A 15,145-nucleotide genomic window follows, 5' to 3' on the forward strand; every position below is an offset into this window, starting at 1 on the left:
TCACCCCGTCTACACCCCTGGTCCTATATGTTCAGGCTCCACGCTGCTTCTTTCTGGTTTTTGTTCTCGCCTCACTCACTGTACCCAGTGCTTAGCAAGCTTCTTTTCCTAAATCTTTGAATGGCTGACTCCTTTTTATTATTCATGACTCTGCTCAAATGTCACCTCATCCAAAAAGTCTTCTCTGACCTTCTTATCCACACCTTCCCCTCTCCCCCCTGTTTTATCTTCTTCATTGCTCTTATAATCTGAAATGATTTTGTTCATTTATTTATTTGTTGATTACTTATAGTTTTTCATTAAAATTCAAGTCTGGGGAAACTGGGTGAAGTTTATAGGATTATTATATGTTTTATTATATTATGTAGTATTGTATGTATTATGTATTATTTCTTAGTAAGCATGTGAAACTCTAATTATCTCAAAATAAATTTTTAATTTTTATTGATTTGGGTTTTTTTTCGAGAGAGAAACATCAATTTGTTGCTCCACTTATCTATGCATTCATTGGTTGATTTCTTCATGTGCCCTGACTAGGCATCTAACCGCATCCTTGGAGAATTGGAAGTTCCAAGGGAGCATCCCCACCAGGGCTGGGGTTTTGGGGATTTTTTTTGGTTTTTTTGGTGGTTTTTTTTCAGTTCTGTAGAGAGCTGGATTTTGCTTGTTGGAAAGTGGGTCCCATTACCAGAATGGAGTCTGGCATGCAGGGGGCACTAAATAAGTCTTATTAAATGCATGAATTAATAAATGACATATTCGGTTGTGTTTGAAAGAGGACGGGACAGAGAATACAAACAATAGCAATAGATCCCGAGCCGAAGAAAGGGGGATCATGGAATTTAGCGCGAGAATTCCTGTCCTGCGTTGGCATTCGATGTATTGGCATTCGAATGGGGTCTTCAGAACTCGCTCCACTACTCCATGCTACCGTTCCATTAATGGAGTATTGATTAGATGACTGAGCTAGTGATTAGCCCTGTCTTAAGAGATGTTCAGTCATCGATCATCTTTGTAGCCTATTGTGATTAGAACAGTGCAGGATTAATGGGACCACCACCTTGCAAGTGGCTGTTCTCTGATTCCCATAAAGCATGACCAGGCCTGCTTTTTCCTTAACTTGTGACCCTGGGGAAGGTGGCTGTGCACAACCACTTGGAAGGTTCACTGCTGAACCAGGTCCTCTGCTCTGCAGTTGCGGTTTCAGGTTTCAATCCTCGCAGGACCGAGAGAAGTTGCAGCCTGCACCGCGCGGCTGCCGCCTCCGCCCCGGCGCCTCAACCAAGCCAGGCAGCACTCAACGGCAATGTCAGACTCCAGCCGCGCACTTCGACTGCCCTAGACCGAGGTTGGGCGCTGCGACTGAGACTGCTTGTAGGCTGCATTTGCTGGACGCGCTGGGAGGCGGCGATCGCAGCTGGGCTGGGACTTCCTTCCTCCACCGCAGGACAACAAAACAACCCGGCAGCAGGCACTGAGCTCTTGGCAGCTGTCTGGGTGAGACGCGCAGCTATGGGCTCCGTGCTGAGCAGCGATAGCGGCAAATCCCCTCCCGCCTCGGCCACCCCGCGGGCCCTGGAGCGCAGAGGAGCCCCAGAGCTGCCCGTCACGTCCTTTGACTGCTCCGTGTGCCTCGAGGTGTTGCACCAGCCTGTCCGGACCCGCTGTGGCCACGTGTAAGTGCCAGGGGAGCGCGCTTTGCTCGCCCACCCTCCTGGGGCGGACGATGTTGGGGGAGCCGAGAGTATGGGGAGGGGATATTAAGAAGCCTGCGGGAAGAATCCTGGACCCGTCGAGTGCGGGCCACAGGAAAAAATGCCCAGTCGGAAGGTGACACAGGATTTCAGTAGGCAAAAACAGCAAAAAAAAAAAAAAAGCGGGCCCTTGCAGTCTTCTTAGAACAGCTTCCTCCCGAAGCCCAGGTGCGGAGCCCCAAGGATGGGAATCCCGGGCGGCGTGGGACCCGCCAAGAGCCAGGATTCGCCAGCTGGCTGGGGAGGATGATCTTGGCAGGCGAACGAGCACCCGCCTTGGCACAAGGCAGTAAGGTCCCGCAGAGCACAATTGTCCCGCTGAACTCCGTTAATCCGGCGTGCCCCCTACCCTCCCCCACCCCGGTCAGTTTTGTTTTTCTGGCAGTGTGCACGTGCTCCAGAACGCCGCTGAGGCTTGACTCTTGAGCAAACAGGGACCTGTGCAAATTGTCCTTCCACTCCAAACCCCATGTCCCTTTCCTAACACTGACACCTCCACCCCTCCGAGACCGTCTAGTGCAACTGGAACGTCCAAGTGGTTAACTGTAGTCTTAAGAGTTTAACAACCTGTCCGGGTAGGATCTGGGGCTTGAACGTGAGCACAAAGCCGGTGAATGTAGCCATTTAAAACCCAGGAGATTGTGACTACCTGCAGTACGCACCGCTTCCGCACATCGGTAGAAAGTGTGGGTAAAAATAACTGTCTTAAAAAATCACGTGCTATATAACTAAAACTCGGTGTTGGCGGTCAGCTGTGGTAGTTTCTAAGACGAGTTTAAATAAGAACAAAATCTCTACATAACATTGGCACGTTTTTAAATATGTGCTTAAGTAACTAGTAGCGCGAGTTGAGCCTGTGAATTTGTGTTTGTTTACTTAGAAGTTTTATTTTCAGGGGTGCAGAGGTATGTGATTGTGTGTGGGAGCGGGGATTGCAGAGAGCAAGAGCGGAAGCCCACTTAATATCTTTCTTGGACCGCCCATGAACTATAGTTAGATGAAGCTCCCGAGCAGTAACTGCAGAGACTACTAAGTGCTTTTGGCTTCCCCGTAAAAAAGGAGTACCAAATTCTAAGTGCCCAGAGTATTTTCTAAAGGGCTTACTTGGTCCTTGACACCTGTAGCCTAGTACCTGAGAAGGGTTTTTCACCGCTGAAAAGCCCAGCAGTGAGCCATGGTGATGAAAATCTTCAGCCTACAAAATGTTGAAATAAGGACAAAAATTCGTGACTGTATTCAGGGCCTGTTGTTTCAGCTTTGTACTTTAAATTCAAGACTGATTCACCTCCTGTCTGATAACTGATGTTTCCCAGCTGTCCAGATGTAGCTCATAGACTTACTATCCTAAGGCCAATATGGAAACCAAGATGATGTTGCGTAACAGCATAAAACACGTTGATTTGCTCAGGGTAGTAACAGCTTCATTTAAATTTAGCATTAAAACTTTACAGTTGCACCAAAGATGTACAGTGGTTATCAAGATTTGATAGATTTCTTTTGTAGACCTGAAATGAGCAGCTTTGCTGTTGGATACTGGAGATTGTTATCTGATTGGAGATTGTTTTCCCTGCTTTGGATTTTGAATGCTGTAACTTACTGTATTCAGTGCTTTTGCTTCTGCTAAAGGATAATACACATTTGCAAAATGTTAAGTCTTGTATAATCTTTTTCCTTGTTAGAGTGAATAGGAAACCGGCAACTGGAAAAGTAGTCGTGAAGTATAACAACAAGGGCTGGATGAATGGCCTTCCCTCACTTCACTGTTCTTTGTTTTGACAAATCTATGTCCATTGTTCTGGCCGTGGGCAGAATTTCCATATTCCTCTTTTTGGCAAATTTACTTGGGCCCCTCCCACTTTGCAAATGTTAGTTAGAGTCCCTTCTGCACTGGTGATGGTAAGCACTGTTAATACCATTTGTACTGCCTAAATCAGTTACTCTCTTCCATTGAACTTACATTGGAAAATGAAGAAATGCAAACGAAACCTCTCTATATTATCCTGTATTGAAGCTAATTTTCAAACTTGTTGAAATAGGTCATTTATGCTAATTTATATTTATAAACCTTTTCAAGCCAAGCAAGTACAATGATGGCAGCAATATTATCTTGAGTGAATATGTGTATAGCACTTTGTAAGTTGTATTGTGATGCAGTTAAAAGAGAGGGCTTGATAGAGAAGCAGGATTTGAAATTTCTCTCTGCCACTAATCAGCTATGTGAGCTCTTTGAATCTGTTTCATTTGTAAAATAGGATGAGTAATGGAACTTTATGAGTATTTAAAATGTACAAGCAGCCCATAATAAAGGCTCAAAACATAGTTTGTATTTCCTTCAAAGTCATTTCACAAAGCAAAAACTCATGAAGGGGTATTATTTCTTATCTCTATATTTCTTTTGGAATAAACTGGTCCAGAAAAGGTGGACTTTAAGAAGTTCCATTTTAAAGTTTCAGCGTCTCAAAATGACTTTATTTATATCACTGTATCAATTGTAAAAATAATGCTTGAAGGTGGGAAGCTTCTTTACCTTTGCCTTATCTTCTGTTATTGAGATGGAGAAACAGGGAATAGGTAAGTAAAGCTGTGTAAATGAAACTTAAAGGGAATCTGATTTACATTTAAAAGAAATATTCAGAAATATTCAAAGACATTTGTTATCCAGTTGGATATGGTTGATACAGGGAAAGAAGAAGTCCAAGACAACTCCCAAAGAAGTGACAGAGATAGAGGGGCGGAGTTCAGCTCAGGAGGAAGTTCATGAATTTGAGATTGGGCTTGTTGACAGTACAGTAGTCCCTTAGGGTCATATACAAGTGGAAATACCCCAGAGGCACTGGGACACTGGGTTTGGGGAAAGAGATCAGAACTGGAGGTAAGGGAGTTATCTAAAAAGGGCTAAGAGGTTGAGAACTGATGGAGCTGAGGACTAACTGGAGAATACAAAGAGCTCCATCTCCATTGAGCTGATTGGATTACCTAAATTGCTCTGTGCCACACAATTTGTCCATTTTTTAAAATGTAATGGTTCAAGATAATTCTGAAATGCTCTTAAGTAAATGGATTGAAACGTTCCATTTGTGGTCAAGTATAAGCAATAGAGCTTACATCAAATTCGTGATTCTCTACAAAGAGACCAAAAATCAACTGATGAATTTTAAATTGACCTGGAAATACACATCAGTGCTTTCATTCATAGATGCAGGTAGCTGAATTGAGGTAGTGGGAGTGTGTGGAAGGAAGTTCCCCTATGACTACAAATTACCATTGATGTAACATTTGACCTGTTATTTGACTTTAGATGAAACTTTGCAGTTTAAATATGAACCATCCAGTCTCCTGATGTTAAAAACAAATGTATATAGGATGCCTCCTTCTCCCAAGGTACTTGGGTAAGTGTCAGTTAAAATGGGATGAGTGGAGTTTTTTGTATCATCACGGTTCAAAAACTCTTGAGAACCATTGCTCTTATAAAGGAGTGCTACTTTCCACGTTGCCATTGCTTTAAAAAAGGGTCTGGCACTTAATAGGTGTTGGATATTAGTTGAATTAATGAACAACTAAAACAAAATGCAGTTTGGATACTTTAGTAAACATCCCTCAAGTGGACACAACCACTCCATAGTGCCAGCCAACTGATGATATGTAGTTTGAATAATAGACAGGAATCCCATGGTAGTTTTTGAACTCTATTCCTTTTATAGGGTTACCCTTCTGTGCTCGTATTATTGAGAATTGCAGAAAGATGTAATTAAGCTGGCCTGAAATTTGCCTCATCTGGTGGTTGGACTGCTCTGTGTTTACTTAGCAACATTAGTGTTGTCATAGGCAAATTAAGCATTAGGGATTTATTAAATTATGTATTCTCTAACAAACAGCACCTAAACACTGTAGCAGATTGAGTTTTATGCCCAGATTCTCATTAGAACCTTGGTCCTTGCACCAGCAGCATTGCAGTCCCTCGGGTTCCACCTCAGATCTAATGAATCGGAATCTGCATTTCAACAAGATGCCCTGGTGATGTGTATCCACTTTAAAGTTTGAGAAGCACAAGCTTAGACAACCCTTTTTAAATGACAGTAAGATACAGTAAGTGGAGGACAGTGTTTGAGGAATATAGAGAGGCACCCCTCTACGATGTCAAGTAAAAGGAAATAAAATTTGCCTTAGGGTTAAATTTAAAATCAACACATAATGGAGTGTGGAGATATGCACAATCATTTTCTGAATGATTCCCAGGATGGACTTGGAATGTGACCTAATTGAATACACAAGTATATCAAAGGAATTCTTGTGGGGCAGTTCCTGGTTGGAGGAGCCCGTGCTTTAATAGCTGCACTTGGACCTGTCCAGGCTGATCCATCATTGGTGAAGAGGGAGTGATGTGTGTGACTGTGTCTTTATTGCCTTATATTGGAATATTTTAGCCTGAGACTTTTTATCGTCACTTTGAATAACAACAGCATATCCCCTTACTCTATGCACATTTTCAAGCTCACCAAGCCAGCTTGAGACTTTCATCTGCTCCATATTGGTATACCCACAGTTGAGGCAGGCTGGTGTTGAGAACAAAAATCAAGTGTTTAGACCAGCCATGTGTTAGCAGTGGCTTCCTCCAGAACTACATTTGGGGACCACCTCTGGGAAGTCATTTTGCTTGTCTATCCCAGGCCTCACAAAGTCTTTAATGCATCCCTTTCTTCTTTAAATCTACTATACTTAGGGTTCATTTTACCTCTTCAGATTGGGTACATAATTTTACCCAGTGGCCTTAACAACTCTTCCTGTTTCCCTCCCATACATTGCTGACCTCTTCACCGATCTCTTAATTCAGAGGAACAGAGAGGGGTTAATAAGATGACCAACGGGAGTGGGGTAGTTATGTTGCCAGCTGGTTGCAGAGGTCTTGGAGTCATTATCTAGTTTTTAATTGATTTCTTTAGGACCAGTAAACTCAAGAGAGCTGAGCTGCAAGTGGTACAAATGATTGTGGAGGGTGACTACTCCACAGGAGGGGCCACCGACCCATATGGCCATTTGGAAATTGAGTCCAGGGTTGCAGGAGGTTGGTTAGCTTTTCAAGAGAAGCCAGAAATTTGGCTTTTGTGTGTGGAATCTGATTTTAAAGCAATGGCATCTCATTCAGAATTTTTGAAAACATTGAACAGGTCTTAAAAAAACATGCATTTAAATGGAAGGAGACTTGACTTGGGGTGGTGAACACACAATACAATATACAGATGATGTGTTGTAGGATTGTACATCTGAAACCTATATAATTTTATTAACTGGTGTCACTCCAATAAATTCAGTAAATAAAAATAAATAGCTCTGGCTGGTGTGGCTCAGTTTATTGAGCGCTGGCCTGTGAATCAAAGGATCACTGGTTCGATTCCCGGTCTAGGGCACATGCCTGGGTTGTGGGCCAGGTCCCCAGCTTGGGGCGTGCGAGAGGCAACCACACATTGATGTTTCTCTCCCTCTCTTTCTCTCTCCCTTCCCCTCTCTAAAAAGTAAATAATAAATAAAATCTTTAAAATAAATACATAAATAAGAGATACAATTTTAAAAAACATGCAGTTGACTTTCATCCTCAGCTTCTATCTTTCACTGAAAAATACTTCTCATGCGGATCGTGCCTTTTATAATTCATCATTCTGAACCACATTATGTAGTGGGAGAGAGGGTGGACAAATAGGAATCCTTATTTCCTTAGGTTTGTGTCCATTTCTATCCCTTGGGTACTTCCAGAAGGACACTTATTTATTCATGGGAACACTGGGTCCTGCCCAGAAAGTTCCCCTTGGGAAATTCCTCATAAGTAATTTAGTGATTTCAGTTTACTGAGTAGCTACTGTGTGCCTGAGCTGAGGTGGAGGGAGGCCTGCCAGATTCGGGACAGCTCTGTGCTGTATGTGTTTCTGTGGTCTTCTCCACGCAGTGCTGTTGTCCCTGACCTGTTGCTGGGGGCATTTCTGTTCTGTTTATTGTTCTTTAACTTTATTGAAGCGGTACAGTACAATTCACACAAAAGGTACAGGCTGATGAATTTTGGTAATTGTATGCAAATCCTGTAACCGTCCTCACAAACAAGAACCAACAGTTTCATTACCCTAAAAAGTTCCCTCAAATTCTGTGCAGTCAATCCCCTTCCGAGACCCTTGGTCTCATGCAACCTTGTCTGCTTTCTGTCACTAAGTTTTGGAATCATACTGTAAGTAGTCTTTTGTGTTCAACTTCTTTCACTTAGCATAATGGGGGCGTGTATGTGTTGTCATTTGGTATGTTGCAAGTCCTTTTTTCTCTTCCCGAAGAAATCCTAAATCTGTCTGTCCCCTTGCACCGTCTAATGTTACATTGCTGGTCTAAGTCACCCTCCTGTCTTAAACTATTAGAACTGACTTAACCCTGGGCCCCTCACTGTGGTTCGTGTACCTCTGTAATCCATTCTTGACACAAGGTCCAGTGATCTACAGAACGTAAATCAAGTGATGTCACCCCCTTACTGAAAACCCTCCTGTGCCTCCCCATCACTCTCAGCTATGGCTTTATGGTTTGTCTCCCACCTACTTACTCTCTCACACATCTCCGATTACTTGGCTTTCAACACCTCAGTCAGCTGGTCCCTATCTTTTGTACCTTTTGTTTGCAGCTTGGAAAACCACTCCTGGCTCTTCCCAAGATGGATGCCTTCAAATATCATCTAAGTGCTCCCTCTGCCGCACCCACTCCGTTTTTATTGTCAACTATTTTATTCTTCTCCAAGCATTGGTCATTTGCTGGTCTATTTGTTTGCCTGCCTACTTCCTCTCCCCATCCTGGAACCCTGAGAACAGGAACCTGACGCACTGCACCAGTTTCATCTCTGGCCTATCAAACACGGCCTGGCCATAGTAAGCTATCGCTAAAAAGTTTGCCAGTGAATGCACGCTTACAAGGTCGGGTGTTGGGAGACTTGTGTGGATTTATGCATTCTCTCATAAAGTCTGCATTATAACCTTGGGATAACTGTTCTTACTAAAAGCCACACAAGTTCATTTTTAAAAAGTTTTGTGTTTTGTCTCTTCAGCCTTTTATTATATTTCAAGTTGCTCAGTGCACTTTTTTTAAAAAAATATTTTATTTATTTACTGTCTCTTCAGAGAGAGGGGAAAGGAGGGAGAAAGAGAGGGAGAGAAACATCAATGTATGAGAGATACATCAATAGGTTGCCTCTCACATGACCCCAGCTGATGACCTGGCCCCCAACCCAGGCATGTGCCCTCCCCGGGAACGAACTGGCAACCTTTCGGTTCACAGACCAGCACTCAGTCCACTGAGCCACAGCAGCCAGGGCTGCTCAGTGCACTTTTACTTAAATAATCATAAATGCAATGTAACCTTTTCCTCACACTGGATTTAGATGCCCTTAAACATATTTTTTAAAATGTTTTTGTCTTCAAATCACATTCTATTGTAAATTTCAGGTCTCTTATTCTTCAAACATTTCCCTTCCTAATATCCAAACTAAATTTTTCTCAGGAGTAAAGAAAATTTAAGTCGTAGCAAGGTGGTTCATTTCCCTAACATTTTATTATAAAAATTTTCAAACGTATAGTTAAGTTGATATAATTTTACAGTGAACAACCCATATATTCACTACCTAGGTTCTATAATTGTTAATTTTGCTACATTTGCTTTTCTCTCTCACTTTATCATGTACTTATCCATTCATTAATCCATGTTATTTTTTGATGCATTCAGAGTAGGCTATAAATATCAGCACTCTCTGATTCTTTCTCATATTAGTATGCATAATGTTAACCAGAATTCAATATTTGTTTTTTTAAGGTAAATTATACATAAGTGAAATGCATACACCCTAGGCATAACCTTTGCTGAATTGTGACAAATATTGAATCTAAAGCCTTATCAAGGGCTACCGTATTTTCAAGAATCAGTTTCCTCATGCCATGCCCCTTCCCAGCCAATCACTGTCCATGTACCCCATAGGTAACTACTGTTGTGATTTTTTTCTACCATAGACCAGTTTTACCTATTCAACTACTTTGTATAAATGGAAGTTTACAGGATGTACTCTGCTATGTTTGGCTCATTTTATTCAATATGTCTTTGAGATTCATCTATGTTGTTGCTTATATCAGTAATTCTTTTTATTGCTATATAGTATTCTATTGTAGGAATATGCTGTGGTTTGTTTATTCATTTTCTTGTAGATGGATACCTGGGTTATTTCTCATTTGGAGTTATTATGAAAACATTTCTTATGAATATTCTTGTACAAATGAACATAGTTTTTATTTCTCTTGGGTAAATATATGGGCTTGGTATTGCAAGACCAAAGGGTGCCTGTATTTTTTTTTTTACGAATTGTTCATTGCACGGGTAATGTGGTCATATGGTTCACACTTAAAATTTGGCAATGAAAATGCCCTCTTCCTACTTCATATCCCTTCTTTCCAGTTTTCCATTTCTTCAACATGTGGGTAAATGTTTCTTATTTTCTTTATCCTAGATGTTTTTATACATCTGCAAACTAAAAAGTAGCTCATACTCTATATACACTGCTACACTTTGCCTTCTAAGAGATTTTAGTTTTGAGTCATCTTGTCTATGGGCCTTGTTTTGTAATATGTATCACCTGAACTTGGATAGCCCTGAGTGGATTCTAATTAGACAATTCATGAAATGTTTGATCACTCATATACTTTTTGTGCTAATGTATTAAGGTGGGGATGTTAATGTCTCCAGCTCTCATTACTTGAATTTAATAACTATACCTTTAATGAGGGAATTTTAACCTCAGGTTTTTTGAATTTAGCAGGTCTGCAATCTTGTTTCTGCACCTCAGAAAGTAAGACTTGAGCTGCGGTAGCATCCAACTCCTTTCCAAAGTAACACTTCCAAAGTTGTGTTTTTTATGCACTCATACTCTGTAAATTCAGTCTGTTCCAAAATACCTTGGTCTTGTGTTTTCTCCATTTAATAACCATTTCTACTAAAATGAGTACAGCTAATTGACTGATTTACCAGGTTTGCAACTAGTATCTCTTGTAATGCAGTAGTAACATCTATATAATGCTCATTGGAGAGTTTCATACCCCTTGTAACAGCACCGTACAGAGAGATGTAGGGGGCTATAGTGAGGGGACTTGATTAAATAATGGTTCGAGTGTGCTACTTTTCATAATTATCTACCAGGCATTTCCATTTTTGTGGTTACAAAAACTTGTGCAAAACATTTACAAAGTGACAGCGGAAATGTACTGTATGTAAAGCCCACTGGTTTATACAGGTAAACCAATGATATAATTGTGCTGCTTCTGCTTATCACTGGGAGGAATTAAAGTGTCTTTAAAAAGGCTACAAACTTTAAGCCTCTCCTGAAACTTAGGAGAAAAGCACGACTGTCTTCTGGCTGTGTGACCTCAGCAAGTTGTTAATACCTCTCTGAACCTCAGTTTGCCATCAGTCAAGAGAAGAGAATGCAGAGCAACATTTTAGGGTTGCTACGAGGGCTAAATGAGGTACCGTGTGTCAGTGCCCACCAGTGGACTTGGCACCAGTGTTAGTTTGCTGCTGGTATTGGCATAAAACTCAAATAAATTGTGAGAAAAGGGGCAAGACTTTTAGCTAAAAAAAACAAAAAAAAACCAAGGGTTATCTGCTGGTTCCTAAGTTATGTAAACAAATAATTCATGTCAGAACCATAGGTGTTGTATTAGAAATGTTAATTGTGAATTGAGCATTTGAACCATTTGTAATAAATGTTCTTCAAAGCCTACATTTTGAGAACCGATTCTTAAGGACTTAAAGAAATGTAAGGGCAGATTGTGCTTCAGAACTTAAAATTAATCAGGAGGCAGAGAAAAATAAAAGAGAGCAGAGGACTTAGGTATCCTGACTCCAGCAAAGGTACTGCTCGTTCTAACTGGCCGGCTGTGGTGGCAGAAAGAAAGGTTACTGAATTTTGGGTCAGAAAACCCCAGCTTCAACTTTCTATAGCTGTGGTCTTGCAGACTTTTGTAAATTAATCTCTGTGTACCTCACTTTCCTCATACTATAAATGGAAATAATCATCTTTCTTAGGGGTTTGTTAAGGTTAAATGAATTAAGGTATTTTATCTTAGTTCGGTTTGGGTTTTTTTTTTCAAAGTATAAGTGGAAGTTTCTAAGTTAGAGGTGGTCGAAGTGAGCCAGCTGGGCTGTTTGGGCTCAAGAAACCAGTTACAGAAGCAAAAGAAGGGCCCTTGGAATTTAGGAGAGAGAAAGGCAAAGGTAACTCCCCTGGGGGGAAGGAGGGGGAGAAGGGAAAGGTGTGGGCATATTCCTGAGAGGGAGAGAGCCCTTGAATTAAGGTATTTTTAAAAGTGTTTTTAAAATTTTTATTAAAAAAACAGTGTATCAAGTTTGAAATCATATCAAAATAAAGAGTTACCAAACAGCAATCATAACAAAAACACCTAGGAAGAAAAGGGGAGAAACCTTGGCAGATCTGGGGTTCTAAGTAAAGAGGAGGACAGTCCCATCGGGGTGTTCCTGAGTCAGTCTTTATGTCACTGTATTTACTACTCATCTTCCAGAGAGAGAGTTAGTTCACTTAGTCTGGCCCACTTCAGGGGCTCTTGCCTTTAGCAGAGGGTGGTGGGCACCTATTTAAAAAAAATGTTATTTATTGATTTAAGAGAGAGAGAGAGAGAGAAACATCGATTTGTTGTTCCACTTATTTATGCATTCATTGGTTGATTCTTGTATATGCCCTGACCAGGGAATGAACCTGCAACCTTAGCACATGGGACAGTCCTCTGACCAACTGAGCTACCTGGCCAGGGCTGGTGGGCACCTTGATTGAGATCCCACCAGATTGTATCTAAGAGGTATAGCTCCTGCCGAACAAAATAAGGATGTTATTTCAAGAAAAAGGGGAAATGAATGTGGGCAGGCACAAACATCAAGCAAATGCCTCAAGCGCTATGCAAACAAATGTCAGCATCCTCTGTGTGCTAATAAGATTTTTTTTTTTTTTTTAAATAACAAATGCAGAAAAGAGTACTTTTAAGAATCAGTAATGGCTGGTATGATTGAGTATTCAGTTTGTGAAATTTCATTGAACTGTGTACTTACTATATGTGAACCTTTCAGTATGTATAGTATAAGTAAACTTTTAAAAGCTTAATAACTTTTAAACTACGTTAGTACTCCCACACAGATGTTACAAGCTGAGTACTGTAAGAGTCATCAGACCGTGCTAATGTGAACACCTAAGTGCTCATTTTGACTTCTGTGTGCACTTAGCCTTCAACAGTTGCCATAAATGGGCCAGATATTCTGTGAATTCTGTTAAGATTTTGTTATGATCATTTTTAAATAAACCAGAGAATTTATCTTCCCAAAAAATTTTAGGTAAAGTGGGATTGAAGGAAAGAAAGAATACAGTGGATATCCTTTGGGTTATCATTTTAACTCCAAGTACAGGCATAGTGTTTGACTACTTTGTCTGTGTTCTTTTGTTTCAATGTGTGCGGTGCAAGTGGTGAGAACATGTGATCCTGGAGAAGTCTTGATGGGGGAAGGTAGGAGGCTCTGACCAGTGCAGGGTGCAAGTGGTAGTACAGCTCATAGGGTACAAGGTGTCATTAAAATACAGTTTACACAAAGGAACACGCAGTGATGGCTTCGTTAGAAGGAAAATTGTGTATCTGTGTTTTGTGTTGGGTAGATTCTGCCGTTCCTGTATTGCTACCAGTCTGAAGAACAACAAGTGGACCTGTCCCTACTGCCGGGCATATCTTCCTTCAGAAGGAGTTCCAGCCACGGATGTGGCCAAAAGAATGAAGTCAGAGTACCAGAACTGCACCGAGTGTGACACCCTGGTAAGGGACCCTGTCTGTATTCCTGGTTACCAGCTTAGACCACTGAGAAAACTGTTATGCAGCTAATCATTTCGCCTATGCCTTTGACCTCATCCTGCCCCAACTTCCTAAAGTTTATTGTCTCAGCCTCTATTCAATTTCATATGTGTATGCTGCAGGAAAATGGTCACCTGACTTCTACCATCACCTAATTTTTCAAACAGATGCTTTCATCGGCCACCTCTATTTTTACTCTCCCCATGATTTTTATGACCCCCCATTATAAGGCCTGCATTCCTGCTACTCTGTTGCAGCCCATCATTGAATAACTTTATTATCAAATCCAGTGGCATAATTGCACCTATGGTCTTCTGGGCTTTGCAGTATTTATGTCTCTTGATCACTTCTTCCTTGTTGCAGTTTTAATCCTTTGATACATGGTTAGATCATGTGGGGTCTTGCAGGCCACACAAAAGGTTCTGTCTAGATTTTATCTCAAATGCAATAGTGAGTCATAGAAAAAGTATAAGCTTTTGATGGGGTTTATATTTTCAGGATATTGCTCTAGCATGTGCGTGGACAGTGGTTTGAGGGGGGCAAAGCAGAATTGGTGAAGCCAGCTAGGTGGCTATCAGGATGGGTCAGGTAAGGAAGCTGGATTAGGGTGATAGATGGTGTTAGGTATGAAATACGACGTTTGGTTTCTTCAAGGTGTGTTTAGGAGAGAGAATCAAAGGAAATTGGTAATTGACTGCACGTGGGGGTGAGTGAGAGTGAAGTGCCAAAAATGCAGGGTTTCTGAGTAGGTAAAGGTGCTGAAATGGGGATCAGGTATGGAGAAGAAGCCACAGAGTTAAATTTTGGATATGTTAAAATTTGAACTGCTAAGTAGAGGATATTTAGATATGCCAGTCTAGAGCTCAAAAGAAAGATTATGGACCGAAGATCTAAATTTCTTTAGAGAATGTCTCTTGATTGTTAACCTAAATTATGGCCTGTTATACTTTGTCTTAGCACTCTGTGTTCCCTTTATAGCACTGATCAGCATTTGTAATTACGCTTTCATGGTCCTTTAATTTGTGCCAGTTACCTACCAGGCTTAAGTACCATGAAGGTAAGGACTGTTTCCGTTTTATTGGCAACTGTGTACTCAGCACTTTGAAAAGTGACTGGCACATAGTAAGTGCTTAATGCATTTTTGCTTTTTTCCATATATTTACGGGAGACTCAGTGACCTATTCACGGCTGCCTGACTACAGAATTCATGCATGGTCCTTGGGGTCCGACATCCTGGGACCAAACTCCAATTCTCTCACCTATTCTTTGTGATTTTGGGCAAGTTATTGATCTAAGTTTTTGTTTACCTCTGGAAAATAAGGAAAAGGGTAGTGTTTGTGTCACAGGATGATTTCAAAGGTAAATGATAAAACTTACGGCTTTTAGCATGGTTTGAAACATAGGAAATGCTCACAATCAATACATATTTATGTCCATCATAATAGACCACTGCTTATTTTTACTTTGATATTTTTGCCATCCTAT

The 15,145-nt window shown here is 41.0% G+C and overlaps 1 protein-coding gene across 1 annotated transcript in view; it reads left to right on the forward strand.

The window, feature by feature from the left end:
• The first annotated feature begins 1,265 nt into the window (after window positions 1-1,265).
• RNF125 (ring finger protein 125) overlaps window positions 1,266-15,145 on the forward strand; it is a 31,739-nt gene continuing 17,859 nt past the window's right edge. The window contains exons 1-2 of the mRNA XM_024580447.4: window positions 1,266-1,676; window positions 13,471-13,624. Of these exons, the coding sequence (XP_024436215.1) occupies window positions 1,513-1,676; window positions 13,471-13,624 (318 nt within the window). The 5' untranslated portion in view covers window positions 1,266-1,512. The remainder of the gene's footprint in view (window positions 1,677-13,470; window positions 13,625-15,145) is intronic.

This window comes from Desmodus rotundus, chromosome 10 (assembly GCF_022682495.2).
Source record: "Desmodus rotundus isolate HL8 chromosome 10, HLdesRot8A.1, whole genome shotgun sequence".
In the NCBI taxonomy this organism is placed as follows: Eukaryota; Metazoa; Chordata; class Mammalia; order Chiroptera; family Phyllostomidae; genus Desmodus; species Desmodus rotundus.